This window comes from Triturus cristatus, chromosome 3_1 (genome assembly GCF_964204655.1).
Source record: "Triturus cristatus chromosome 3_1, aTriCri1.1, whole genome shotgun sequence".
NCBI lineage: Eukaryota > Metazoa > Chordata > Amphibia > Caudata > Salamandridae > Triturus > Triturus cristatus.
Genome location: NC_140583.1, coordinates 342,526,418 through 342,553,856, shown reverse-complemented (window position 1 = coordinate 342,553,856; position 27,439 = coordinate 342,526,418). Strand labels below are relative to the sequence as shown.

Genomic DNA, 27,439 nt, shown 5'->3' with positions numbered 1-27,439 from the left:
GGGAGAGCCTGCAGGCTGTAGCCGAAAAGGACTCTGAATCTTCACCCCTGTGGCAATAAACCTTGCTCAGATTGATGGTTTGTCCCCATCCTTCGGAGGTTGCTGGATCCTGAAAGCTTTCAAGTTCCAGGTTTTTCAGGATGTTACTTTGACACAACCTAGCATCCCAGGACCTCAAAAACAGCACTTGGGAGGGTGGGGGCATTCAAGACTACCTCCGGCAAAAGGCAGCAGGAGGGCCCAGTGCAGGTCTGGTTGGACCTGGCCAGTTGGGCTCTTCAGGAAAAGGCTTCTTGTAGTTTGTTGTGGTACTGTAGCTTAACAGGATGTCAGCAACTGACCCTAAGAGTCCACTTTGTCATGGATGGAAGTGGGAGCAGGCCCAGCCATTCAGGTCTCCTGTCAGATCTCAAACAGCATGTGCAGTCTGTCTTCTGTTCTTCCAGAGGTACTGAGTGTTCTGAGGAAGGTGCCAGGGATTGCCACATTTAGTCCAGGCACTAGCTTGTGGGTGAGGCACCCCTACACACTTTTGCAGCAGTTCCTTTGTGCTTTACGGTAAAAAAATCCCAGAGTACCCTTCTCTGCCTAGATCCTAGATGGTGAAACCCTTTACCCCTTGTGCAGGGCTTATGTGCCCACTCCAGAGGTGGATCAAGGAAAATGAGCACCCCTTCTCTGTGGTCCCTTTAAACCAGTACTTCAGGCAGCTCCATCCCCACTGGGATGATTGGAGCCTGCCTGCCTGGTAGAACATAGAAGGGGCCTGTGCAAGTCTCATGTGACATCTGCTTATGACAAGGAATTCCCATTCGAAGGTAATCAAATTAATGAGGACTGCTGAAATCCTCACCCTACCAGAGGAACAGACACCCCTCCCCACACCCAGGCATTTGTCTCTTCTCCAGGAGCAATTTTCACAGCTCATTCAGGGCTTGAGCATTCAGAAGCCAGTAGCTGGAGATTAATGCAATTTAGCCTCTGGAGTCTCTGGAGGCTTTGGCCAGGGAAATGGTAACTTTCTAAAAATACATTTTCCTTCCTACTTATTAAAATTCTAAGTTCACCAGTGAATTGCGCCAATAATAAATATTTCAAGAAGTCCAAGAATTAAATGTTTAGTTGTTTCCTAACTACAGATAGCATTATTAAATGAAAAAGAGCATCCCACTGTTTCTCCATAAAAGAGACAGATTTGCTACAGTGACTAGAGCTTTTAGTTGCTAGTCAATGTAAGAATACAAATTTAAATTTGTATGTTTCCTACTTTTAAATAGCATGCACCCTGCCTTGTGGGCTACAAGACCTACATAGGGAACCTACTTATTTATATTTGAAATTATGGTTTTCTCCTGTCAAACCAGGTTTTTTTTCCAGGCCACGTTGCAGTTTTAAACTGCAGCTACCAGGTTGCTGTGTCAGGCCTGGAGTCCTGTTTGCCTGGGCACACTAGTAGATGACACAGTAGTGATGTAGTGCATAGGTAACATTTAACTTTCTAGGCCATAGGGGTATTTTGGACACCATATACTGTGGACATATAGCAAAGTTAAATAGGCCAATTAGGTGTTGGCCAATTCTAAATGTTTGTGGGGTCAGGGTAAAAAATAAAACAGCAGGACCAGTACACAAAAAAATGGTGGAGACCATGCAAAAAGAGGCACATTCTTAAAGAAGGCATCTTTAGCATCCCTCCTCGCCAGTAAGCGGGCTACTTTCCTTACAGTAGACTTAAAGTAGCTCTTTGTGGCATGATGCAGTGTTTTCTAGGGCAAAGAGGATTTGGCAGTCAGTGACCAGCAGTTCTGTAGCACAAACAGCTTACCTCAGTCTCTTCTGCTGTGGGTCTCTCAATACTGGTTGCTGAGACCAGTGATTTCTGCTCCATACTAATAACAAGCTTACAGGCAGAGGCTTAGTAATCCACAAGACAAGCTCTGGGAATAGTTTCAGGCAGTTTCTGAGGTTTTGAATATTCCTCCCAGACTGGCCAAGTTACAATCTTTAACCTTTTCTATTCCAAAGAAAGTGGAAAGAATAGGTGCACTGCATGTGATGGTAAGACTCCTATTAGAAGAGTCTAGATTTCCCTGAGACTATTCCAACGGAGTCACCCCTGGGGAGATCAACTTTAAGGAGGCTCTTGCTAGCAAAACTTTTCTCTTTTCCTGCTGGTGGACATTGAGTGAAGAGCTGTTGCTGCTGCTGTATCTGCAAGCTGCCAACATTTGGAGAGGCCCAGGCCTACTAACGGGGGTTCTCAGTCGTTTAGAATCTAGCAAGCTTGCAGATTTACCCACTCGTTGAAAAACACCAAACTACTACCTTTGATCACAAATGCACCATTCGCTGCTCCCCAACATTGTCTCCTGCACGTACCCAGCACATCATAACTTTTTCCGGTGTGACTCACATGGCTCATGATTCCCTGCTGCAGGATGTACCACTGACTAGCCACACTGCGACAGGAAGTTGGAACTGCTCCCAGGCAAAGCATATTTACTTCACCTTGGATGAAGTCGGCTGAAGTTCGAAATGTTTACCTTCTTTGCCTATAGTGAAATGTCTGAGTTTGCATGAGCTCGCTGGTGAAGTACATTTTCATATAGAAGTAATTTCAGAACACAGGGCATATAGGTGACATTCTGCATGAACATTATCTCACTCTCCCCTTGTTGTAAAAAACGGTGAACGTCAGTGGGTGAAATGGGTTGGAAAACTACACAAATGTATCAAATTGCTTTCACCTACTTTCAAACTGTGGGTCCTCACTGAGGGATATGCAATATAGCAATGTGCAAAATAAGTAATCCAAGTGTCTGTGAATCTGTGAATCTCGTAATTTTATTTACAAGATCATAAATCAGTAAATCCTAATTTCTTTTACTGTGTGCTTTAGATGCAAGACCTAACACATAATAAAGTAAAAGGAAAAAAAATAATTGAAATTATGTGTTTATATTGCCATTAATACATGGTGATATTTACGTTATTTACAACCACATGTAGTAGATTTTGGCAAACGACTGCTTGACAGGCAGTGGGTACTTTACTATGTCACTCCATCTGACAATGAAAGATGTTGGCTGGCACCTCTTGATTATCTACTGTGGTTAGCTGGACTATAACATGAGAGTGAACAAAGCATTGAACAAAGGCATCCTTGTGCCGATAGAGTGTCAGCCATTTGAGAAATATTTCTAAACTGTTCTTAAAGCTTTGCTTTACTTACCAAAGGACCTTGAAAACCCATGTTGTGTAAAGGAACTGCCACATTAAGAAGCATTTGGACGTATTACATATATTAGGGTGCAGTGGTGCAGAGAAGGTGGCGCTTGGAGGCAAGCTCGATGGGAATGCAATTACCACCTTTAATACCAGCAGGCACATTTCTCCTTTGATGTTGTCAGTAATGCTCAAATACATGGCAGTACATACACTTCACTGGTAATCACTCCTCGGCACGTACAACCAATTGTACAATGGACAACATGGAACGGGTCTCACTATAAATTACACGGCTTCTTCTTAAAGGTGGGCTATTAGGTCACTTGACCTCATCAGTCCTTGCTAGAGCTAAACTATCTGTGCCCTCATGGCCTTTCAGACACAGAAATAATGCATTTTCTAATCTACTCTGGCAAAACGTACCTGCCCTTTCCTTCTATCTTTACAGGCCCGGAGAATATTGCTAAGTGGTGATCTGTAAATTTGCAGAGCTGTCCTTCTGCAGGGGCCAGAGGCCACAGCCTCCACTAACCTGGTGGGGGTCCACCCAACTTAAAATGACCTCCTTCAGCCTTCGAACCAAAATATCACAGTTAAACCAATTGATGGTGGTAGCATTGTCTAAATTCACAGCCAGCGTCTTGGCTATCACCCACAGACTGACAAATTCACTGCTTTGAACCGGAAAATAGATTTAACAAGTCCTTGTACGTTACATCCCCTCATTGCTAACATGGTGTAATGCCCAATCAGAGTGCACAACACTTCATTTGGATAGACAAGAGCAAAAGGCCATTCCTTGCAATAAGTTGAAAACGATTGAGCCGGCAGTGATTTGCCTTTTTCTTAATAATGTATTCCACCTCTCAATTTATTTATTTGTAAAGTTTTATATAGCGCGAACAAGACCCTAATGAGTATCAAAGCACTGTACAGATATGACGAAAACATGGGTAACCAAAACACAATGGGACAGAGGGAGAGGTTAAAAACAAAGGGGAGAAACAGATCCGGTCAAGGGTTGGGGGGTTGGCTCGACCAGAACAGTAACAGAAGTGTCCTTGAGCATGATAACAATTAAACAGACATGCATAAAATAAATCACATCAACGTAGTACAAAAAGAATCGACATTTTGATAGAGCATGAGCATGAGAACAAGTCGATGCTGTTAAAATTACTGTTAAAGTTCGTTCAAGAATAGCTGTTTGACAAGTTTCTTGAAAGATGCAGTGGAAGGATTGGATCTGATCTCGGGAGGCAGGGCATTCCAGATTCTTGGAGCAAGACCGGTGAAAGCACGATTGTAATATCTTTCATTTTTGAATCTGGGTGGTTTCAAGAGTAGGGTGGGTGTACTTCTTAGGCTCCGGCCTGAGCCCAAAATTTCAAGCTTATTTGCTAGGTAGATCGGGGTTTTGTAATGTATGGCTTTATGGGTCAAGCAGGCTATCTTGAAGCGGATCCCAGCTTCAATAGATAGCTAATTTAGTTGCAGAAGGTCGGGGAGTTGTGTTCATGCTTTCTAGAACCCGTGATGAGTCTAGCCGATGTGTTCAAGGTGGCTCTGAACGGGGCCAAGCTAGCTTAGGGAAGTCTAGCAAGGGTCACCAGACCAAATTCCAGTCTAGAGATCACCAGGGATTGAACCGCCAGCCTGATTTCTTCGGTGGGAGGAAAGGCTTGATTTTCTTAAGAGTATTGAGTTGAAAGTTGACTCCCCAAATTGCTGCACTGACGTGCGCTTGCATGTTCAGGTGTTTGTCCAAGGTGATGCCTTCAGGGAAATCAGAAGAAATTCCGTTTTGAGAGTATTTAACACAAGATGGTTCTGAGCGAACCATTGTTGGGTTTGTGTCAGTGCAGAATTTAGCGTTTTTATGTCCTCTTAAGAGGAGATCTTCAAGTACAGTTGCTTGTCATCCGCATACATTTGGTACTGAATGTTAGCAGGGTTCAGAATGACAGTAAGTGGTTCCATAAAAAGGCTGAAGAGAGTGGGTGAGAGCGCGGATCCTTGAGGCACTCCGATCATGACAGGGGTACTGGATGCAAAGGAATGGTTAACTTTGATCCTTTGTGTGCGGTTATGTAGGAAAGAGGCAAACTAGTTTAGGACCGGGCCCGAGAGACCCATCGTGTGCTGAAGAAGAGCAATCAGGTTTTCGTGTTTGATGGTATCTAAGGCTGAGGACAGGGCCAGAAGGATCAGGAGACAAGGGACATTTTGGTTAAGGAATCTCAAGTCATCATCTACAATGTGAGTTAGTGCCATTTCAGTATTGTGCCCTGTTCTGAAACCTGACTGATAGGGGTCGAGGAGTTGATATTTCTCTATGTTATTGCATAGCTGCAAGTGGACGCATTTTTCAAGAAATTTAGCTAGTGATGCTGGTGATAGGTCGGAAGTTGTTAGGATCCGAGAGATACACACTGGGCTTCTTAGGAATGGGAGTAACTTGCCCCACCTTGAGGCAATCAGGTATCTTACCCTGTAAGAGGGATTCATGAATGATCCTGGACCAAAGAGGGAGAATGGCTGAATTGAGCTCTATAAAAAACTTAGCAGATAAAGGATCACTGAAATGGTTGGAGGGTTTAAGGGGCACCATGTTGTGCAGAAGTTCCATGACAGCTGGGAGGAGAAAGGAATTCCAAGAGGCGTTATTTTTGAGAGAACAAAGGGCGAGGATATTGCCGAGGGTTTCACAAGCTCAGCTAATAATGCAGAGTTGTTCGGAGTCCATTGATTTGGGGTGATAGGTAGTAGCTCCAACTCGATTTTTCTTGTTTTTTCAGAAAAGTGAGCTGTGCAATCGTCCCCACTAGGGAGCAAGGACACGGGAGTAGAGATCGGGTTGGAAGAATGGTTAGCTTATTGCTTGATGATTTCAAATACCTTCTTAGGTCTATTTTTGGCTCCATCAAGCTGAGCCCTGAAGTGGTCAGTTTTAGTCATGGTGATGTGTTTGTTGTAAGAACTTCTCACTTTCCTTAGTTGAGTGAGACTTGTGGTGGAGGGAGTGATTCTTCAGAGCCTCTCTGAGAGTCTAAGATTGCGCCGCTCATCATTTAGGGCACCATTAAACCAAGGTTTGGATTGTTTGACTGGAACCCTTTTGAGTTGCTTCGGTGCAATAGTATCAAGAATGTTAGACACAGTGTTAATGTAGTGATCAGAGAGATCATCAAGGTTGGTCATGTTGGGAGGTGGCTGAAGATCTATTTTTTGTGATTGAAGTTAGCAAATTGATGTTGAGGTCTCTCATATTGCGCGTCAGTTGTTTAGCTTTAAGGGGTTGGCCCTGTCTACACAAGATCTTTTCCAGGATGTGGAAAAGAATTAGATGATGATCCAACCAGTTACAGGGTAGGATGTCTCCTAGTTGTATGCTATTGTCTTTGACAATGATAAGGTCGAGAGTGGCCCCCTTATTGTGGGTAGGAACTTTACAGAGCTGTGAGAAGTAAAGGTCTGAGAGGAAAGCCTTAAAGGAACAGACTAAAGGATCATTTGAGTCATTCCACTGTAGGTTAAAGTCTCTGAGGAAGATGTGGCAGAGTTGGTCTGAGCTCAAGCTACTGACCTCCATGATTTGCTCTATGAAGACCAGATTAGGGGGGAAAGAGCAGAGGAAGAGTAGTCAAATAAAAGGCGCTCCATTCAGGTGAGCAGTAGGCAAGGAGCCTAGTGCTTCAGTGAGGCATCAAGAGAGTTCCCTAACAACCTAAGCGGTAATCTCAACAAAGCAAGGAAGAGCTGAGCGTGAATTGCGCTCATTTAGACATCCAAAAAAGTGAGTGTTGGTGCACAGTCTTTACAAGAGTGGCGAGCCATGACAATGAACCGAGCAGTGCCCGCAAAGGAAGGAGCTGAGGAGGACGAATCCATGGTTAGGAGGTAGATGCAAGCAGCGGAAGGACGAGGGCCTACTTCACTGATTGAAAGTACTTCAGGCTCATATATTCATCTATCGAGGTCATTTTGAGTAGGGCCCAAAAGTACATAGTTCAAAGAATCAGGGTAAAACCATATGGGCCATTTTGGGTGGGGGCCAAAACAATTAAATAAAAAATGGTTACAAATCATAATATACCTAATTTGTTCAAGGTAATCATTTAAAAAATTAAGCACCTGGAATTAGTTCGAAGCGAATGAGACTGGGGGTGGTAGATGACATGGTAGCACGGTGTTACAGCGCTAAGGTCGTAATATCGTCATATTCACAGTTGTGCACAATTCAGGAAGGCGCTTTCATTGCAAAACATGTTTGTTCTGTATTCAAATTCCTAAGTGGGAATATGACCTCAAGCACCGGCCTTCAGTGCAGGTATTCAGCAGGCATGATACGCCTGGCTGCAGAAAGAATGTCAGATTGGTATTATAAAAATGCGCTAAGAGCCTGGAGCCTGGCGCCTGAAATCAATTTCCGTCAAAAACACAAACGTTCAATGAGCAAATGTACATTGTTTAATGAATAATTCCATTTATTTCAGATTGCTGGGCTCTATTTTGCTGTTAGGATTTCAGCTTGTTGTCCCTCAGCCATCCATTGAACACAGAAAGGTATGTATGCATATTGATTATATATGTATTCAACAACACTTACAAGAAAGGAAACATGTTTAACACATTTCCAAAGAATGTTAACATACAGCTGCACTATGTGTAGCTATTAATTGTCAGACCATGTTGAGTACGAATTGCAATGATTTGCTTTTACTGACATCTGAATCAAAATAAGGTGTTTACTAACAAGCACAATGTAGCACATGCAAATGTTAGGAAAATCTCTTCTCCCTACTGTACATGTGGTGGCAGTGCGGGAAAGCCTTGTTATCATCATTGGTAATAACATTTGGAAATAAGGACTAGATTGTCAGGGTTATTTAGGAGGTAACTGCATTCTGCCATATCATGGTATAGTTTCAATACTACAACATTTTAACTTTATCTGGATGTGCCTAGAAGTACTTAATAAAGCATTCTACACTAGGTGTCCTAGGGTTTTACTAGGAGCAACAAGATTGCCACATAAAATATTACTTCCTATGTCCGAAATGTCTGCGTGTGTAAACACAAGGAATAGTCAAATATCAATCTGCAGTATTTGTAGAAATGTCCAACTTTATTGATTGTACACCTTTACACCCACTTTTATACTCACAGAACACTGACATTACTGCTGCACACAATCACACAGCACACATCTGCTGTTGTAGGGGTAAATAGTGCATGCTGACATAGCATTATATGTTACTTCTGATGCTGGAACATAATGTTTTGTAAAACGCAAAATCTGGAAGAAATATAAATGAATAATGGGGTGGCTTATTGCATAAATGCTGTAAAGATGTGAGTAAACAATAGAAAGCACCATAAGAAGCCCACCTAATAAACCATGAGAACATGGAGAGAGTATAATCATTCTCTGCAACCAAGTAACACAATAGTAAAAAAAACGAATAATACAGGCTGGAGTATTACTCAGTGAATTCAACAACACAATGTTTAAAAGAGAAGTGATTATTTGTCTGAGTAAGAGTGCAAAACTTCTACACATTTAGTCAGGTACAGAACGACAGAATTCATGGTTTCAAATGTAAGATGTTTATGTAAAATGACCACAGGAATAAATCACCAATATACATTGGCTAATTCAGGTAGAAGACTACCATCCCAATTCTCCATCTCAATTACACTTCTTGCTCGACGTACTTCAATAGCAAAACTCATTTTGTGGGATATTGGTATACACAGTGGTAGTCACTTGTGGCCTTTATGACATTCTCATCAAGTACATCTGAAACTCAACAAAAGTTATCAACTATATAGAGTTCAGCGATGGAGGCAAACTTTATTGCAGCTGCTTCTATGGTACATATGAATATCAACTAGATTCTCGTGATATGCAGTTGGCCAGCTTTACTCAGAGTGAACGATGGTGTACAGCGGGTGCTGCGTGAAACGTCGGCGAAGTAATTGTAAAATAAGTTTATGGATCTTTAGAATTTTTTTAGGAGCTCCGACGTACATCTAGCTAATATATCCAAAGATGCTGAATCTGGAATATTTTGAGAAGCTCATATGTATAATCAGGTAAAGAAGGTCCTATACCATCTGTCCATAGCCCATGTTCTTTGGGTGTCTTTGAAACCCTAAAAGCATAGTTTCCTTCTGGAACACAACTGCTGCTGTTGAAAGCATTTGTGTAAAAGATATATTCAAGAATGGATTAGACGGCCCAGTGTGTGACTGACCCTCTCTTGTTGAATATTCTCAGACCATTGCATAATCATACCTTTACAGGTCAGGTGTTAAACTATGTCGTAATGAATTCTTGAAATAACAACTGCTATGGCATAGATCCAAATCAATTGGCTGTCAAAAGTTAAAGTGATCTGCTAAGGAAAGTCAAAGAATGTCAGCCTTGCCATTAATTTGACCCCCCATAGTTCGACAGAGGAATAAATGATTGATTGAGTGGTATCTGCTATTGTTTGCTGTGTGAACACTTGTGGCTGGGGTATCTCAAGAAACGGGAGGCTAAAGTGAAAGGTGATAACTAACATGGACTCATATTTGAGTCACAGGTATGGTAGATTACATACATCCTAGTATCAACGTTGATGTCTGCATCATTTAAAGTTAGACATGCATAGGCTTTGTAGAGATCATCTCAATGCCAATGGCCAAATCCTGACCTAAGGTACTGGACGCCATTGGGCAACATCAGTGTGAAATGTGGCGAATAGATATCTGAGGGGAAAGAATGCGAGGGGGTGATGGAAAAAAAGGTTGCCTGTAATTTGTGGTGCAAGCCTCCATTATGTAAACCAGGTGAATTTTTGCAACTTCAGCTGACTTAACTAATGCAGTTTCCCTAAGAGCAGACCTCTCAACTGCTTTTTATAGCTACAAAGTGGCCAGCGAAACGTTCAGTAAAATAATTTTATTAGCACTCTGCATTAAGTGCAAAGTAACATTACAAAACTTTTTAATCAATAAATAAATGTATCATCTGCTTTTGCAATAGCATATCTTTATATCACTGTCAGTGGAATTAAGGTTACAAAGGGGTCTTTGGAAAATAATGCAATACTTTATTGTTGCAGCTAACAAATCATATTAGAAAATAAAGTGGTGCACAGTGACAATAGCTCACATCAACCAAGCCCTACTGAGCACTTGTCTACGGCAGGTTGGTACCAGTACATTAGTATAAAAATATCATCCGACATAAAAACAGTGTCCTGAAAATTTTTGCTAAAATATCGTCCCATTAGATAAACAGAAATGTACATCCAATTGTATTATGTGCTAGTAAATGATGATTAGGTAAACAAGTGGTTCATCCAGGTCCTTACAACTCCACTTCTCCCAGCCCTCTGACTCTCCCTTGCATTTCATAACAGAACAGAAAGCCTAGTGTGAATCGAGGCACTTTCTATCAACATGCAAATTAAAATCATTACATATCCCCCTTATCACAATAGTAACAAGAAGAATAAACAAAAACTTTACAGGTGTAATAAAAAAAATAATAACCAACAGAAAAATTGATTATCGGAACAAGAACTCAAATATCTCTAACCAGTGTTCCTAAAAATACTCTAGACAGAGTCTTTCAACCAATCAGGTTTCATCTGTTGTCTTCCAAACTTCTGTCCATGGCTCCTTGCTAGTACATGAATGTCCCTTGGTGAACATGGAGTACCATTGTTACCACCATCAACATTGTATTCCTCACCCCACGAATCCGTGACTTTATTGGCCCTTTTCAAAAATGACATGCTCCACACCCCACCGACTCAAGGACCACTATACTTTTCCTCACTCCTGCAACCTTGAAAGGACCCATAAAACCTCAGGTTCCTTTCTTCACTAATCTTGATTTCTTTGCCCAAACCATGTCACCAATTCTCCTTTCACAACCTTTTACTGTTTTTAGTTTGTCATAGCGTGTATTATACTTCTGTTGATGAATCCCTCTCCTTTCCGCCAGATCACATTCTGACAGAAGCATATCCCTTAAACCCAACTCAACATGCCTTCATCATCTCAAGCCTTCAAATAGTGACATCCCAGACACTGAATTGGTAGTGGTCCTATGTGCCCAGAAGGTATCTCTGAGAGTATCGCTCAAGGGCATCATTCTGAACACAGCCCTTTAAATACACCCTTTCACCATTTTGTTCACGGCTTCAACAAGATCATGGGCCTGAGGGTGGTACAATGCTGCCCCAAGGTGTTGAATGCCCATTGTTTCAAATAATTCATCCATCTCCTGTGAGACAAATTGTGCACCATAGTCTGTCAACAAAAACTTGGAAATGCTTTCTCTTGTAAAAATCCTCCTTAAGGAAATTTACTATAGTCCTTAAAGTTACACTTTCAAAACAACTAGCCATGACCCAATTGGTCGTATAGTCAACCAACATCACCAGATATCTTTCTGAAGATCTCAATAACTCAAAAGAACCCACAATGCGTACTCCTAGCTTCTACCAAGGTCCACTAGGAATACTCACAGGTGCTAGTGGTGCCTGCCTAACAATCTTAGCCTCTGAGCACATAGAACACATTCATTGACCACTTCCTCCACAGGCCACCAGTACAACTCTCTCAGCCAAAGTTACATTTATTGTGTTAGTTACTAAAAACCAAAGCAATTTACAATCAAACAGTAAATAAATAGCAGCTGCTTCCGAAACAAAAAAGTAACGAAGATAAGAGGAGCCATCTTTGCATGCGTAAAATTGCTAAAATCCGCTACATCGCCGAAAATGACATTGGGGGAAGGATGAAAGCCCAATAGTTAGATAGTTAAAGTGCATTGTGCAACGGTTAATCGCCTGATGGTGCTTGAGTAGTGTTGGAAAGGCGTCCGCCGGAAGGGGGTTCGATATACGACTTGCCCACCCCTTTGACCCACCTCTCCCAAGTAAGCCGAACCAGGCGCGCACACCCTGATCTGCACTGTGAACAGAGGGACACCACACGTATTCTTTGTAGGACGATAAGTTCTTTTATCGATGATTTCAAGGGATCTTTATGACCCAAAAGGCAAATAGTACAGCAGTGGCACAACGTACCACAAATCAGTCGTGGGGAATGGGGGTAGCGGGACAGTCTTTCAAGATAGTGTCTCTGCGAAATACCCTGCGGAAGCTCACAATCCTCGAGCTGGAGGGTGTCGTGTCTCTGGGCGATCTCTTACCGAGTCGTCCTCAAGGGGAGCGCCGCGAGTCTCTCAGCAGGCACAGGTGGTCGGAGTTCAGGAGCCGCGATTCCGTCAGCAGGGCTCAGATGGTTCAATAGCTGGGGGCCGCGAGTCACTCAGCAGGCCTAGGTGGATCAGGGTTCGGGAGCCGCGACCTCGTCCGCAGGGCTCAGATGGTTCAATAGCAAGAGGCCGCGAGTCACTCAGCAGGCCCAGGTGAATTCAGCGTTCAGGAGCCGCGACAGCGTCAGCAGGCTCAGATGGTTCCAGGTCTTCGCTGTCCTTGTTCCTCCGGCACCCCTTGTTATACTCCGCTGGTTCTTTGAAGTCCGGAGTGCTCGCAGAGGGGGGACTGGGGTGACGGAGGGGGTTCGGCGGGATTTCCTGCTGCTCACTTCTTTGGTCTTTTCAGGTGGGTCTGGGAGGGACCCCAGACGCTCGGTAGGGGAGGCGCCTGCTCCCCAGGGGCCTGGTGGCCGATTGAGTCCTCCCGGGGAAGGCGACCCGAGGTGTGACTGGGCTGGCGCCTCTGGGTCTGGCTCGAGGGTTCCCGCTCCCTCGGTTGGGCATGCGTAGTAGGGTGTTGAGTCTGTCAGGTCTCTGGCCGGCCCGTGGATCGGGGTGGCTGGGGCGGCCGGAGTCGGGGATGTCGTGTCTTGAGGGTGGTTGCAGGTTGGAGGGATGATGGAGAGGGCAACGCCGTGAGGCCGGTCTCACACGCGTCCCCCCCAGCTGAAAGGCGTGGAGAACTACCCATCCACTGGGGGGTTCTCCTCGCCGAAGCGGAAGAACCGGGACAGGCCGTCGGCGTTGGCATGATCCGTCCCGGGGCGATGTTCGACAGTGAAATCCATCCCTTGGAGAGAGATGGACCATCGTAGTAGCTTGGGGTTCTCCCCCCTCATCCGCATTAGCCACTGCAAGGGCCGGTGGTCCGTCTGTACTCGAAAATGGGTTCCGAACAAGTAGGGCCGCAGTTTCTTGAGGGCCCAGACTACGGCAAAGGCCTCTCGCTCTATAGTACTCCAACGCTGCTCTCTCGGCAGCAGCCTTCGGCTGATGAAGGCTATGGGCTGATCAATGCCCTTGTCGTCGAACTGCGAGAGCACGGCCCCGATGCCATGTTCGGATGCGTCGGTCTGGACCACGAACTCTTGGGAGTAGTCGGGGGCCTTGAGCACGGGAGCGGTGCACATGGCGGTTTTCAAGGCGTCGAACGCCTGCTGGCACTGGGGGGTCCACTGCACCTTCTGCGGAAGCTTTTTGGAGGTCAACTCTGTGAGGGGCCCTGCGATACTACCATAATTTTTAATGAACCTCCGGTAGTACCCCGTAAGGCCCAGGAAGGCCCGAACCTCTATCTGCGTGGTGGGGGGCTCCCAGGACTTGATGGCATCGATCTTCGGCTGGAGAGGGGCGACCTGGCCGCTGCCCACCTGATGCCCCAGGTAGACCACGGAGCCTTGTCCGAGCTGGCATTTGCTGGCTTTCACTGTCAGGCCCGCTTGGCGCAGGGCCATTAGTACTTGTCGGAGGTGCTGGAGATGCTCGTGCCATTGAGAGCTGAATACGGCGATGTCGTCAAGGTACGCTGCGCTGAACTCCTCGAGTCCGGCCAGGACCTTGTTCACCAACCGCTGGAACGTGGCTGGGGCGTTTTTCATTCCGAACGGCATGACCCTGAAGCGGTAGTGGCCATCTGGCGTGGAGAAGGCAGAGTGCTCTTTCGCCCCTTCCGTGAGAGCGATCTGCCAGTACCCGCATGTCAGGTCGAAAGTGCTGAGGAACTGGGCGGCCCCCAGGCGGTCGATGAGCTCGTCGGCTCGGGGAATAGGGTGAGCGTCTGCGCGGGTGACCGCGTTGAGCCCCCGATAGTCTACACAGAATCTTAGTTCGGGGGCGACCCCTGGGGAGGCGGCCTTCGGGACCAGAACCACCGGGCTGGCCCAGGGGCTGTCGGAGGGCTCGATGACCCCTAGGTTGAGCATTTTCTGTACCTCGGTCTTGATGCAGGTGCGGACCCGGTCAGGCACCCGGTAGGCTCGGTGTCTCACAGGCGGGCAGTCACCGGTGTCCACGTCGTGGACACACCAGTCGGTCACCCTTGGAATGAGGGAGAAAAGGTCTGCGAATTGTCCGAGCAGCTGGCGGCAGTCGTTGGCCTGCTGGGGAGTGAGGGTGGCCGACAGTCTCACACCCTCCACGGAACCGTCCAGTTCTTTTGTGCACAGGAGATCGGGCAGGGGTTCAGTGTCTTCTTCTGCCCCCTCATCGGTGGCCAGTAGCAAACTCAGTTCTGTCCTTACGAAGTGGGGCTTGAGACGGTTTACGTGGAGGACCCGGAGGGGGTTCCGTGGGGACTGTACGTCGACCAGATACGTGACCTGGCTCTTCCGTTCGACCACCTTGAATGGACCAGTCCATTTGTCTTGTAGGGCGCAGGGTCTCACCGGAGCCAGGACCCAAACCTGCTGGCCCGGCTGGAACTCGACCAAGGTTGCGTTCTGGTCATACCAGCGCTTCATTTCTTCTTGGCTGGCCTCGAGGTTAGCCTCTGCAAGTTCCCTAAACTTCCTCGTCTGGTTGCGGAGCGCCAGGATGTAGCGGAACACATCCGGGGGTGTCCCCCGGGGGCTTGTCTCCCAGCCCTCTTTGACCAGGCTTAGGGGCCCTCGAACGGGATGTCCGTACAGCAGTTCGAAGGGGCTGAACCCCAGAGACTTTTGGGGAACCTCCCGGTACGCGAACAGGAGGCAAGGGAGGAGGACGTCCCATTTCCGGCGCAGGGGCTCTTCGAGGCCCAGGATCATTCCCTTCAGAGTTCGGTTGAAGCGTTCCACCAGGCCGTTGCCCTGGGGGTGGTAGGGGGTCGTGAATTTATACGTGACTCCGCACTGCTGCCACAGGGACTTCATGTAGCGGGATATAAAGTTCGTGCCGCGATCACTCACAACCTCGCGGGGAAATCTGACACGGGAGAAGATCCCCATGAGAGCCCGGCCCACCACGGGAGCCGTCACGGTGCGGAGGGGGATGGCCTCGGGGTAGCGGGTGGCATGGTCCACCAGGACGAGGATGAATCTGTGGCCCTGGGCGGTCTTCGGATCCAGGGGTCCCACGATGTCGATGCCGACCCGCTCGAACGGGGTACTTACAACGGGGAACGGTTGTAAGGGAGCTTTGCGTTTTCCGCCACTCTTCCCACTGCCCTGGCACGTGAGGCAGGACTTGCAGTGTGCTTCTACATTTGCTCGCATCTTGGGCCAATAGAAGTGGGTCACCAATCGCTGGTATGTCTTGTCTTGGCCTAAGTGTCCTGCCAAGGGTACATCGTGGGCCAGGCCCAGGAGGAGGCTCCGGAACCGCAGGGGTACCACCAGTACTCGTGCTGCGCCTAGCTCGGCGGACTTTTGCTCGCTGTAGAGGAGGCCATTGTCCCAATAGACCCAATGGGTTCCGGTTTGATCACCGGCGACCTGGGCTTCGGCTTGTTGTCTAAGTCCTTCGAGGGAGGGGCAAGTGGTCTGTTCCTGGCAGAACTCTTCGCGGAAGGGCCCCCCTTCGCCGTGCCACTGGGCCAACTCGGGCAGTTCTTCGGGTTCCATCGGGGCCTCTGGGGCGGAAGGTTCCGGTCCTTCCCCTGGGTTAGTGTCTCCTTCTTCCTTGGAAGGAGGGTTGTCTGCTTCTGGTAGGGGGTCCCTGTTCTCGGGGAAAGTGTTCGGTAAGAGGGCTTCACCGCCCTTGGAGGGGGCCACTCGTGCGGTCATGGAGCGCGTGGTGGCGCAGACCCATTCTGGTAGGCCCATCATCTCTAGGTGGGCTCTTCGTTCTACCTGCCCCCACGGGGAATTTTCCAGGTCGTTGCCCAGGAGGCAGTCTACGGGCTGCGAGGTCCGGACCGCTACCTTCAGTTCTCCGGAGACCCCTCCCCACTCGAAGGGCACCAGGGCCATCTGGCAGAGGCTCTCAGAATTGTCGGAGGATACGACCGGACAGAGGGCCCCGGCTAGGATCTGGTCTTCGGAAATTAGGCTGCGGTGGACCGCGGTGACACTCGCCCCGGTGTCGCGAAGGCCCTCGACTCGGTGGCCGTTGATAGTCACCTGCTGTCGGTATTTCTCTGTGTTGGCGGGCAAGGGTGTCCCGGGGACCATTTCTCGATCACCAAGGGAGACCAGGGTCATGGCCGCCGGTTCCCATTCCTCGGAGTCTTCCATTTCTTCCCCCAGAGCCACGGAGGCCATCTGCCGGGTCGTGGGGTTGGTCGTTGTGGTTCGCTGATACTGGGGACACTGGGGGTCATTGGCGTAGTGTCCGGGCTGCTGGCAGCGGAAGCAGGTGATCCTAGCTCGTGGACCTGGTCGTCCTGGGGCTCCGGTGCTGGCTGGAGACTGGGCCGAACCCGCCGCTGGTGGGCTGCTGGGGGGGCTGGTGGAGGACCCCCCGGCAAAGTCTCTTGGTCGGCCGTGGTTCCCTCCGCCCCTCTGGCGGGGGGGACCCTGACTGTTGCGGCCGTAGTCCCCCACGGGGCCCCGGGTGGCCCGGGTGTTCACCCAACGATCAGCCTCAGCGGCCAGCTTCCGAGGGTCGGTGAGTTTACTGTCTAGGAGATGCTGGCGCAGTTCTATAAAGCAATTGGCCGCTAAATGTTCCCAGGCGATCAGATCGAACAGTTCTTCGAAGGTGCCCTTGATCCACCCGTCCAAGGCTCGGCTGTAAAAGTTCACGTATTCGACCCACGTGGTGCCCGGTATCTTTTTGCAATCTCGGAACCGTTGTCGGTACATTTCGGGGGTGAGTCCGTACCGGCCCACGAGGGCTTCCTTCATGTGGCTGTAGGAGTTCATGACCGCGGAGGGCAGATCGAGCAGAGTGTCCCTTCCTTCGCTTAAGAACCGGCCCCATAGGCCAGCCCCCCAATCCTTCTGCGGGACTCGGTGAGAGGTCATGGCGACTTCGTAGGCTTTAAACCACTGCTGGATATCATCGTTCTTATAATACTCCTTGACCACATCCTTGGGGATGTGAACTTTGGTTTCCCCGGCGGGAGCGGGCTGGGGATTCCCGGGCGGCTGTGACTTTTCGTGTCTAGCCCGCCACTCAATCTCCTTCAGGCCGCGTTCATGTTCTAGCTGGAGTTTCTTTTCGTCGTGCTCCCTTTGGAGTCTCTTCTCTTCGAGTTCCCCTTGTAGCCGTAACTGCTCGACGGCTAACTTCTTCTCTGCCAGTTTTATCTCTCCCTCGATTTTTAGTTTTGCCAGTTCCAGTTCGTGGTTGCGGCTTCTCTCTCGGTCCGCTAGTTCCTCGGAGGACAGGTTCCCCTCTGGCCCGTTGTTTCTCGCCGGGGTGCTTGTTTGTTCATGGGTAGAGTCTCCTTCCGTTTGGGTCGGGGGCGCCCCCGTCTCGACCCAGGCTTTCAGTACTTTCTGGAAGTCTTCCTTTGTGCTCAGTCCGGTGGTAGCGATGCCAAGGTCTTTGCAAAACTGTTTTAGTTCTCTATGCGTGTAATAGTCCAATTGATCTTCTCGGAACGGTGAGCTTATTTCGGTACCTGTGGCACCCAGGGAGGTTTCTCCTTCCATTTCTGTTTTGGTAGTGCGTCAGTCGTTTACTGCACGCTCTCCTTCGTTGTCGGCTCGGATCCCGTCGTCTGCCACCAAATGTTGGAAAGGCGTCCGCCGGAAGGGGGTTCGATATACGACTTGCCCACCCCTTTGACCCACCTCTCCCAAGTAAGCCGAACCAGGCGCGCACACCCTGATCTGCACTGTGAACAGAGGGACACCACACGTATTCTTTGTAGGACGATAAGTTCTTTTATCGATGATTTCAAGGGATCTTTATGACCCAAAAGGCAAATAGTACAGCAGTGGCACAACGTACCACAAATCAGTCGTGGGGAATGGGGGTAGCGGGACAGTCTTTCAAGATAGTGTCTCTGCGAAATACCCTGCGGAAGCTCACAATCCTCGAGCTGGAGGGTGTCGTGTCTCTGGGCGATCTCTTACCGAGTCGTCCTCAAGGGGAGCACCGCGAGTCTCTCAGCAGGCACAGGTGGTCGGAGTTCAGGAGCCGCGATTCCGTCAGCAGGGCTCAGATGGTTCAATAGCTGGGGGCCGCGGGTCACTCAGCAGGCCTAGGTGGATCAGGGTTCGGGAGCCGCGACCTCGTCCGCAGGGCTCAGATGGTTCAATAGCAAGAGGCCGCGAGTCACTCAGCAGGCCTAGGTGAATTCAGCGTTCAGGAGCCGCGACAGCGTCAGCAGGCTCAGATGGTTCCAGGTCTTCGCTGTCCTTGTTCCTCCGGCACCCCTTGTTATACTCCGCTGGTTCTTTGAAGTCCGGAGTGCTCGCAGAGGGGGGACTGGGGTGACGGAGGGAGTTCGGCGGGATTTCCTGCCGCTCACTTCTTTGGTCTTTTCAGGTGGGTCTGGGAGGGACCCCAGACGCTCGGTAGGGGAGGCGCCTGCTCCCCAGGGGCCTGGTGGCCGATTGAGTCCTCCCGGGGAAGGCGACCCGAGGTGTGACTGGGCTGGCGCCTCTGGGTCTGGCTCGAGGGTTCCCGCTCCCTCGGTTGGGCATGCGTAGTAGGGTGTTGAGTCTGTCAGGTCTCTGGCCGGCCCGTGGATCGGGGGTGGCTGGGGCGGCCGGAGTCGGGGATGTCGTGTCTTGAGGGTGGTTGCAGATTGGCGGGATGATGGAGAGGGCAACGCCGTGAGGCCGGTCTCACAAGTAGGATTAGTAAAATTAATAGAAAACCTTCATATAGGTCATAGGAAAGCTGAGAATTAAGAGCACTAACAATATACAAATTTAAAATAAGCCCCCTTTGCCCTCCTAGTGGCGGGATGGGAAGCATCATGTGGATTGAGGATTAATTGCCATTTTCTCCTCATCTTTCTGGGGAACTACTTAAAGTTTGTTGGTTAAAAGCCTGTTCCACACCAGTTTGTACTTTATCTTCATAGATTGGCTCTTGGTTGGAGGTGCCGGGCGTGGGTAGTTGGTATGTAACATGACCGATAAACCCCTTGTGCCAGTTCCTGTTTTGGGGGCACTTCCTGAAGTATTCTTTGATTGATTTTTGAATGAGAGTTGTTGGGCTGGAAGTCTGTAAATCCTTAACAAATTTGGCACACCTTGCTAAAGATCTGACATCTGCATGAAGAAAACACAGCGTCATGGCCTCCAGACAGGTGTGAACTGCCTCGTTAAATAAATTGGTTTAAGAAGGGACCGCTAGGTGGCATCCAGCATAGGGCAGCAGCACAGAAGATGCAGCCAGGATTCGCGCTTGTAGTTGCAAAGTCTGCACGCCCCCTCCTTGCCCGAATGTGCCCATGAGTTAAAGTCAACTAGGCGCCTATTTAAGATGCCTCTCCGCGCCCAACTTTTAATGGCTACTGAAAGGTATGGTTCTGGCTACCCTGATAGATAGGCATTTTTTTCAGAGGAGATAAGATGCTGGAAGACTTTAAAGAGCTAAAATCCAACTAGTACAAGGTTGTTTGCAGCTGCCTGATGATGGCCCTTTTCCAAGTGGTGCAAGAGATTGCAGAGGGACCAAGTGACTCTTTCAGGCAAGCTTTGAGAGTTTTAACTGTCGATTTCAAAAACCTGATGTAGCATTTCAAGGTATCGGCCTCGCAGGCTAAAGATTGTCTTAGCAGGCTGGACTCCAGGTGAAATCTGTCTCTCCGAAAGTGTCTGGGCAAGTGAAATACTTTTCTGTAGGCCATTCAATGAGCTTAGTCTAAGGTAGGGGCACAAGGCCTGGTGCCCATAATGGAGAGCAGGGAGAAGAGAAGCCTTCATGACCTTCAAAATGGGTGTAGCTGAACCGCTTGTTAACTTCTTGTTAAGGCTAATGAGACCAAATGTAATGGCACCGGTTTTCTTTTTCAAGGCAGCTCTATGGGCCGTAGGTCTCACAGAACCATATCCCCAAATAGTTATGCTTCATGATTGTTTTAATGGCTGCAGCCCCCATGCTCCATGTTTGAAATTATTTGTTCTAGTGATGGGTAAAAATCAAGACTTTAGACTTGTCTGGGTTGATCGTAAGGAAGTTTACTTTGTTGTTTGCCTTGAGTCTACACAGGGCTCGCTGAATACTGACTTTAGTGTGGTCCACAACTACAATGTCATAACCATACTATAAAATATGTAAGTTTGACTGGCCGAAGTGTAGGGGTGCCAAGGGGCAGTTCTCCAGGATTTGCCCAAGTTGGCTGTATATAAATTGAACTCCCTCAGTCTTGACTTGGTCAGAGTCCTTCCTAAATGTCCTTTATGTGGTAAAAATACCAGCTTTTCTCTCACACCGTCTGGTGGAACCCTTCTGTCACACTTGCACAAGTGATCAGCAGCAACATATAACTCATCCTTAACAACGCCAAACAATTTCTCACATTCATCTAGATTGCTTGAATTGGGCCAACCATTTACAATATAACTTCTAATTTTTTTGAGAAGATCATCCCTCTCGTAAGCTAAATCCTACTCAGTTTTGTGTACAGCATCTTGATTTACCCAGTTTATACCAGGTTCTACTACTACCACCTCCTCACCACTTCCTACCACAGATAATCTTGAGAGACAGTCTATCATCTGTTTCTGTCTTCTTTTACAAATCTCACCTAGAAATCAAATATTCTTACTCCTTCCAAACACTTGTATATCCTGTGAGTAGCATGCCCACTATCTTTGAGGTAGAACAGATATACCAAAACGTTATAATCATTTTTTTTCACAATGGAAGACCCCCAAGTCTTGACCATGTGCAAACCAGTGCTTTCTTTTCCATCACTGAGTAGTGAACTTCAGACCCTTTCAGTGTTCTAGAAGCAAAAGCCACCACATTCTCTTCCATCTCAACAACCTGTGCTGGTACTGCCTCTAATCCATATGCACTTGCATCAGTAGTTAAAACTGTCCTCTGGTGGACATCAAGAGTAAGCATCTTTCTGAGTTCCTCCTTAACTGATCCAAATTCCCTCTAGCAATCATCAGACCATGCAAACGTGTCACCACTCTTAAGAATCTGCCTGAATGGATAAACAAAAAATGCAAAATTCTTAATGAATATGGAGTAATACTCCATCAATTCAAGAAAAGATCTCAGCTGTTCCTTGTCCTTTGGCACTAGTGTCTTGAAAACCACTTCCACCAAATCCAAGTTACCCTCAGCAGATATAGTATTGCCAACTCTAACCTGGCATTTTTCTCTCTTCACTGTAAATCCATCTTTTAGCAGTCTCATCTACACCTCTTCAAGAACCGCCTAAAAAATCTACCCAATCCTTGCCATAAACCAAAATATAATCTTGGGAAAACGTAATTTGTCTAACACCCTCCAATACATTCCTCATAATCCATTGAAAACAGGCCACTGCTGATGCTAGCCCAAATCACATTCTTACAGACTTGAAAGCAGCTAATGGTGTGACAAAGGAAGTTAAATGCCTTCATTCCACAGTTAACAGGACTTGATGGTAAGCTGACGATAGATCTAGAACAGTAAAAACGTGTGCACCCTTCACAATGGTCAACTTTTCAGCAATATTGGGTAAGGGTAGTTTGTCCACCCAGATGTTCCTTTTGAGTCCACGGTCACCAACACAACAGCTGCCAACCATTCTGAAGACTCACTCAAACCTTTCAATCTATCCAGTTGCAGCCTAAGCAGTTCAAGCATCATGTGTGGTACCCTGTGGACTTCATGAACAAGAGCTTTCTCTCCTTTCTTCAATATGATCTTGTGCTCAAACCCTCGCAATAAATCAATTTTATCTGTGAAGATCGGAAAACGTTCTATAACATTATTGTCATCACTGATGTGGTTATTCATCATCACTTGATTGGGTGGATTCGGATTCAAGCTGACTCCTAGATCATGTTGGTGCCATCAGCCTAAGAGATAGTCACCTAAGTTCGGAACATAAACTTCCTCCACCATTCCTCTGCTGTTGAAAATTAACGTCGTAGGAAGATACCCAATCAGGCACACTGAAACTCCCCCATAACCAACAATATTAATATCAGGCTTTAACAGTATAAGATTATCACCACCAAAGAAAATCCCAGTTCTTGTCATCTATTTAGGTGGATGGAGACCCACAATTTGCTAAAACATCACGTCCTTCCCACCTATCTTGTTTTTACACTAAGACATTTTAATGAAGCTGCCATCACACTCTCCCACCATTCGCATAGAATCAGTAACTTTACATATCACTGTACTCAGACCATTTTGCAAATCGTGTTCTTGCCGAACAACAGCAGGCACTTTTCATTTTGGCTGTTACAAACTCAGGCATAGTGTCTTTTCTTGCCACACCTGCAACATGTAAATTGCCTAGCAAAAATTTGAACTGTTGGAACCATGGTTGCCACTGCCACTGTGATAACACCTAAATGTCATTTCAATCTGTTTTGCATATCCCAACTCTGCTTCTTCTCCTTGGAAGATTTATCATTCACTCTCGCTATCTCAGAAATAGGTTTTTCTCCGTCCTTCATTTCCTTAATCTGCCCCAACACATCTTCAACACTTTCTACAATAGAGATAGCTTCCCTCAAATCTGGAATCCTAAATAGTAATTTCTCCTGCATCTTTGGATTAATGGTACACTGTACCAATTGATCTCTTATGAGAAAGTCTCTGAGTTCACCAAATTTAGATGTTCTTGTTAAGTATTTCAAACTGGCCTCAAAACTCGATACTCTTTGTTTTTTGCCTTGCTGTCGCAAAAATAACTTGTGTCTCTCCAGCTCCATCATATGTCGGCCGGCTTCCTTTCCACATGGACAACAGGAATTTCATCAAGGCTCTCATAAACAATTCTACCCTCTAGTCCAAGATTATGAAGTAAAATACTGTATTTCCTAGTTGGGCTAAACTTGTCAGCAAAGTATGAGACAAATTATTTTTCCATATTTTCCACATCAAGACAGGCTCACCAGCCTACGACAAGAAGGCAGGTGGTTGAGACATACTGATTGCTAAGATAACTGTTTGGCAAAATAGCTAACTAAAACAACCAGTCAAAAGAGCACACTAAAACAAGAAACTAATAGAACAAGTTTTTTTTATTTAAATATGTTTATTAGTATATCAAACCAACAAAACAAGAAACAATTTAAACTAATTATCAGGTAGAGAGTGTGGCAAAGACAGCATACATGATACGTTGAGGGACCAGTAATATTAGAACTAATGTAGCAAAGAAGATGGGGTCGGCCTGCAGTGGGGTCCCCATCGACAAGGCACAGGGACACCAAGAGAGCCACCGCACTACACTTCAACTCAGCAGAGTCCATCCACTATCAAACCCACGCACACATGGAAACATGGGGCCAGGCTTGCTGTGAAAATCAGGATCCCTCACAGACGGCCCCCCCAGAGACGTGGTCACAGCCTTTGGGCCAGCAGTGGGCAAGGGGGCACCAGAAAGTGGCTCATTTACAGTGAGACGATCCCCACGGTCTACTCAGGGATAGGCCAGAAAAATGGCCTCCCATGCAGGTAAAATCGATACCTTCTGCTCACCCTCCTCCCTACAAATCACTTCTTTCTCACATTATGGTCACTTCACCAGGTCCAATCCCCATCTGTATACAACCGGACCCCGGGATGATTTTCAGTTCATATTTATTTGTCTGGGAGCAAGAATCAAGGCCAGAAACCTATCCATAACATTTCGAGCTGATGTATGCTCATGGAGGCCCAAAAGACACAGCTGGGGGCTAAGGATGAAGTCCAGGTTGGTGGCTTCATTTACCACCTGGAGGACCAAAACCCCCTATGGTGAGAAAAACAGGCAGGACCATACCATATGGAGAAAGTCTGAATCCTCCACAAAGCATCCAGGGCACTCCGATGCCGGTGCTGGGAACATAGCGTGTCTATGCCGGGGGCTGAGATAAGCTTGATGTAAATAGTAAAGCTGGATATGTTTTCAGCAGGCATTCCGGGACACTGTAGGGGTGCATTCCACGACCCTCCTCCAGGACAGTTCAGTAAGGGGCATCTCCAAGTCTGCCTCCGTGCCCTACGGGAAGTCATTGGTCTCCCGGAGTTCCAAAAAGGGACTCACTTCACCCACCACGAAGAGATCACCCAGAACCGTGATCCCAGATATTGTTAATCTATGAAGAACCATCCACCCTCGCCCCCAGCACCGAGCAATCAGGAGCGGGAGCTTCCATGTATACGGCGTCTTGGCATGTATCTTGCTAGGAGCTCTGGATCAAACATATTATTCCATTATGATCAACACATTCGAAGTTCACACACTAGAGGGAGGAGCCGGCTTCAGCAAGACCATAGCCGATAACTCCCTGAACGGGTATTCAAACCATCCAAAATATAGGACGGCCATCAACCTACCCATTGTAACTCTGCTTCTACATAATACAGTTCCAAATTGGGGGCTGCTATGTCACCCTCCATCACCAGCAGGTACAACTTCCAGAGTGCCACACACCATCACAAAGTGCCCCAGTATGAGAACAACAATATACTATCAAGTTTCCGAAAAAACTTCTGGGGTAGCTCTAACAGGAGGACCGCAAACAAATAAAGGAGACAGGACAGGACAACGATTTTGGACACAGCCACCGTGCCACTCAACAGCAGCAGCAACATGGTCCAGAAGGCCACAGACCACTGCAAACTGGCAAGAGTGTGACTATAGTTGCCATCGAATTACCGTTTCGGGGAATGATAAATGGCAACTTCAAGGTACCGAATAGTATGATGCTCCCACCGCAGTGTCGGGCCGCGGGAACAGGTCCGCACCCCACCACATCACCCCAAAGGGGATAAATGCAAGATTTGTTCCAGTTGACCCCCAGACGAGAATAACGGCCAAAGTCTAATAATGCTGACACCGCCTCCTTGAGAATACGACAACATATCATTGCATATAAAGAGACATACGTACAATTGGGGGTTCTATGGTGAGGGCGAATAGCAGCAGAGATAGGGGCAATCCTGGTGAGTGCCCTTCTCCACTGCAAAAGGCAGCATGGACCCTAGCAAGCGGATGAGTTTAGAGGAGCTTTGTCCACTTGACAAAGGGTAGGCCGAGGCTACCCTTTGTCAACTGTTGTTTTTGCATTTGTCACCCCGAGTGGGACGGGTATGCCCAGACGTGGGTCCCATGCTCTCCATGCCACTGAAATAAAGCTATCCTGGCTAAAGAGGGGTAAAATCCCTAAACCGGTCCTAGGATGCTTGTTTCCAGTCCAGGGATGACCTGGCTTGGCAGTTCGGGCTGGACTGTTCCCATGAGACACAGGGTCAGTGCTTAATTTGTGCTGGTGCTTTCCGGTGCTTAGCACCGGCACTTATTTATCAGGGCCGGGTCTACGTGCCTGCTTCACCCAGTATTATTCACATATATATAAATATTATATAACTCACTGGCTCGGCACAGAGTGTTTTGATAGCTCCCGAGTCCGGCTCTGCTCCCGAGTCCCGGTGAAGAAGAGTGGCGGCTGAGAGAGTTTGAGCCATTGATCCGGCCAAGAACAGAAGATTCAATTTGATGACAATCACGGCATTGGCAGCCTCGGCCGGCCCTTAATTCAATTTTGCTGTTGCAGGTGGGCGGGACATTGTGATTGGGGCATTGGGCGGGATTTGTTTGTTCGCGGGTAGTGGCTGTGTGGCAACGTGCGCATATTTTATTCACATTGCCACGCCCCAGCACACCCGCAGTCATCATCATTGAAGGCAGCGGCCGCAGCACAACGACGTTGATGGCAGGCGGCAGCCAGTAGCACCAGGCCGGTTTATTAATGATGGCTCTAAGGCAGTGTGCCCTGCCCAGTCCAAGTAACCGTAAGTAGTAAGTACTAATAATTAGCAGTATTCCTTTTATAGCAAGCAGTAGGATCAATAAACGCGTCTTCGTTACTGTCCCCCTCCAGCCATAGCTTGGGCCAGGGCCGGCTCTAGGGCGGCGTTGTTTTTGCAAGTTTATTATGTTTTTGAAGCACCTGCTGCACCGTTTCTTTCCTCCGGCAAATCCCAGGCCTCACAAAAATGTCGAGATAACTCGTGTGATTAATTATTTTCCTGGAGAGAGATCAACATTTTGTATAGTTGAGGTTTTGACCTCCGTGAAGCTAGCACAGAGGGTTAATATGCCTGCTGCAAAGAACGTGTATCAAGTATATTACAGAGTGCATATAATGTAAATAGATCAGCAGGTTACTGATTTTAAAAGAGACATGCTTTTGTTACTTGCAATTTATAACTTAAAGTCCTAATATTCAACAGTGAGCTATTAACTTTCATCATAGAACTGCATACACACTGCAAAGCATACATTAGAACATTGATTAATGTTGCATAAAGGGTTAAATTGACTAGAAATCGATTCTTATTATTAAAGAAAACTCCCAACTATGCTGTTTCTTTTTCGTCTCTGAGTTTGTGCTTCTCCACACCAAGCACTCTTAAACTATACTGCCTACCAGTATGGATGACATGTGACTCCTACACTGTTAGTCCTTTGGCTTATGTAAACATTTCCTATACACTGATTTACACCTGTATGATTGATTGTCTCTGCGTAATGTGTGTGTGATGCAAAGTGCTCTGACACCCTACACTGGTAATTCAATGCATCTGAGAGACTGTGGTTATGGAGACTTGGTCACTGTTAAAGGGTGCTAATGAGAGAATCCGTGGTGGAGGTGGTCATTGGGGGGGCGCCAACAAACATTGTCGCACAGGGCGCCACCAGCACTAAAGCCGGCCCTGGCTTGGGCTGCCAAATGAGCCTCTTGGTGTGGCACTGTACCAGCGCCTGTGTACGGGGGTGTCGAGCTTCGTGACACTGTTTGAATTACAATTTTCTTGAGCCGTTACATAAACATTATTTGATAGCGCTAGTTCAGGTACTGAAATCGGAATGGATGATTATCAGTAAATAAAGGGCAATCACTGAAATGCGGTCCTATTCTGGTCCCTTAG

The 27,439-nt window shown here is 47.4% G+C and overlaps 1 protein-coding gene across 1 annotated transcript in view; it reads left to right on the top strand.

Moving 5' to 3' along the window:
* Window positions 1-27,439, top strand: part of THSD4 (thrombospondin type 1 domain containing 4) — a 2,089,562-nt gene that overhangs the window by 321,850 nt on the left and 1,740,273 nt on the right. The window contains exon 3 of the mRNA XM_085644058.1: window positions 7,725-7,794. Coding sequence (XP_085500184.1) covers window positions 7,725-7,794 — 70 coding nt within the window. The remainder of the gene's footprint in view (window positions 1-7,724; window positions 7,795-27,439) is intronic.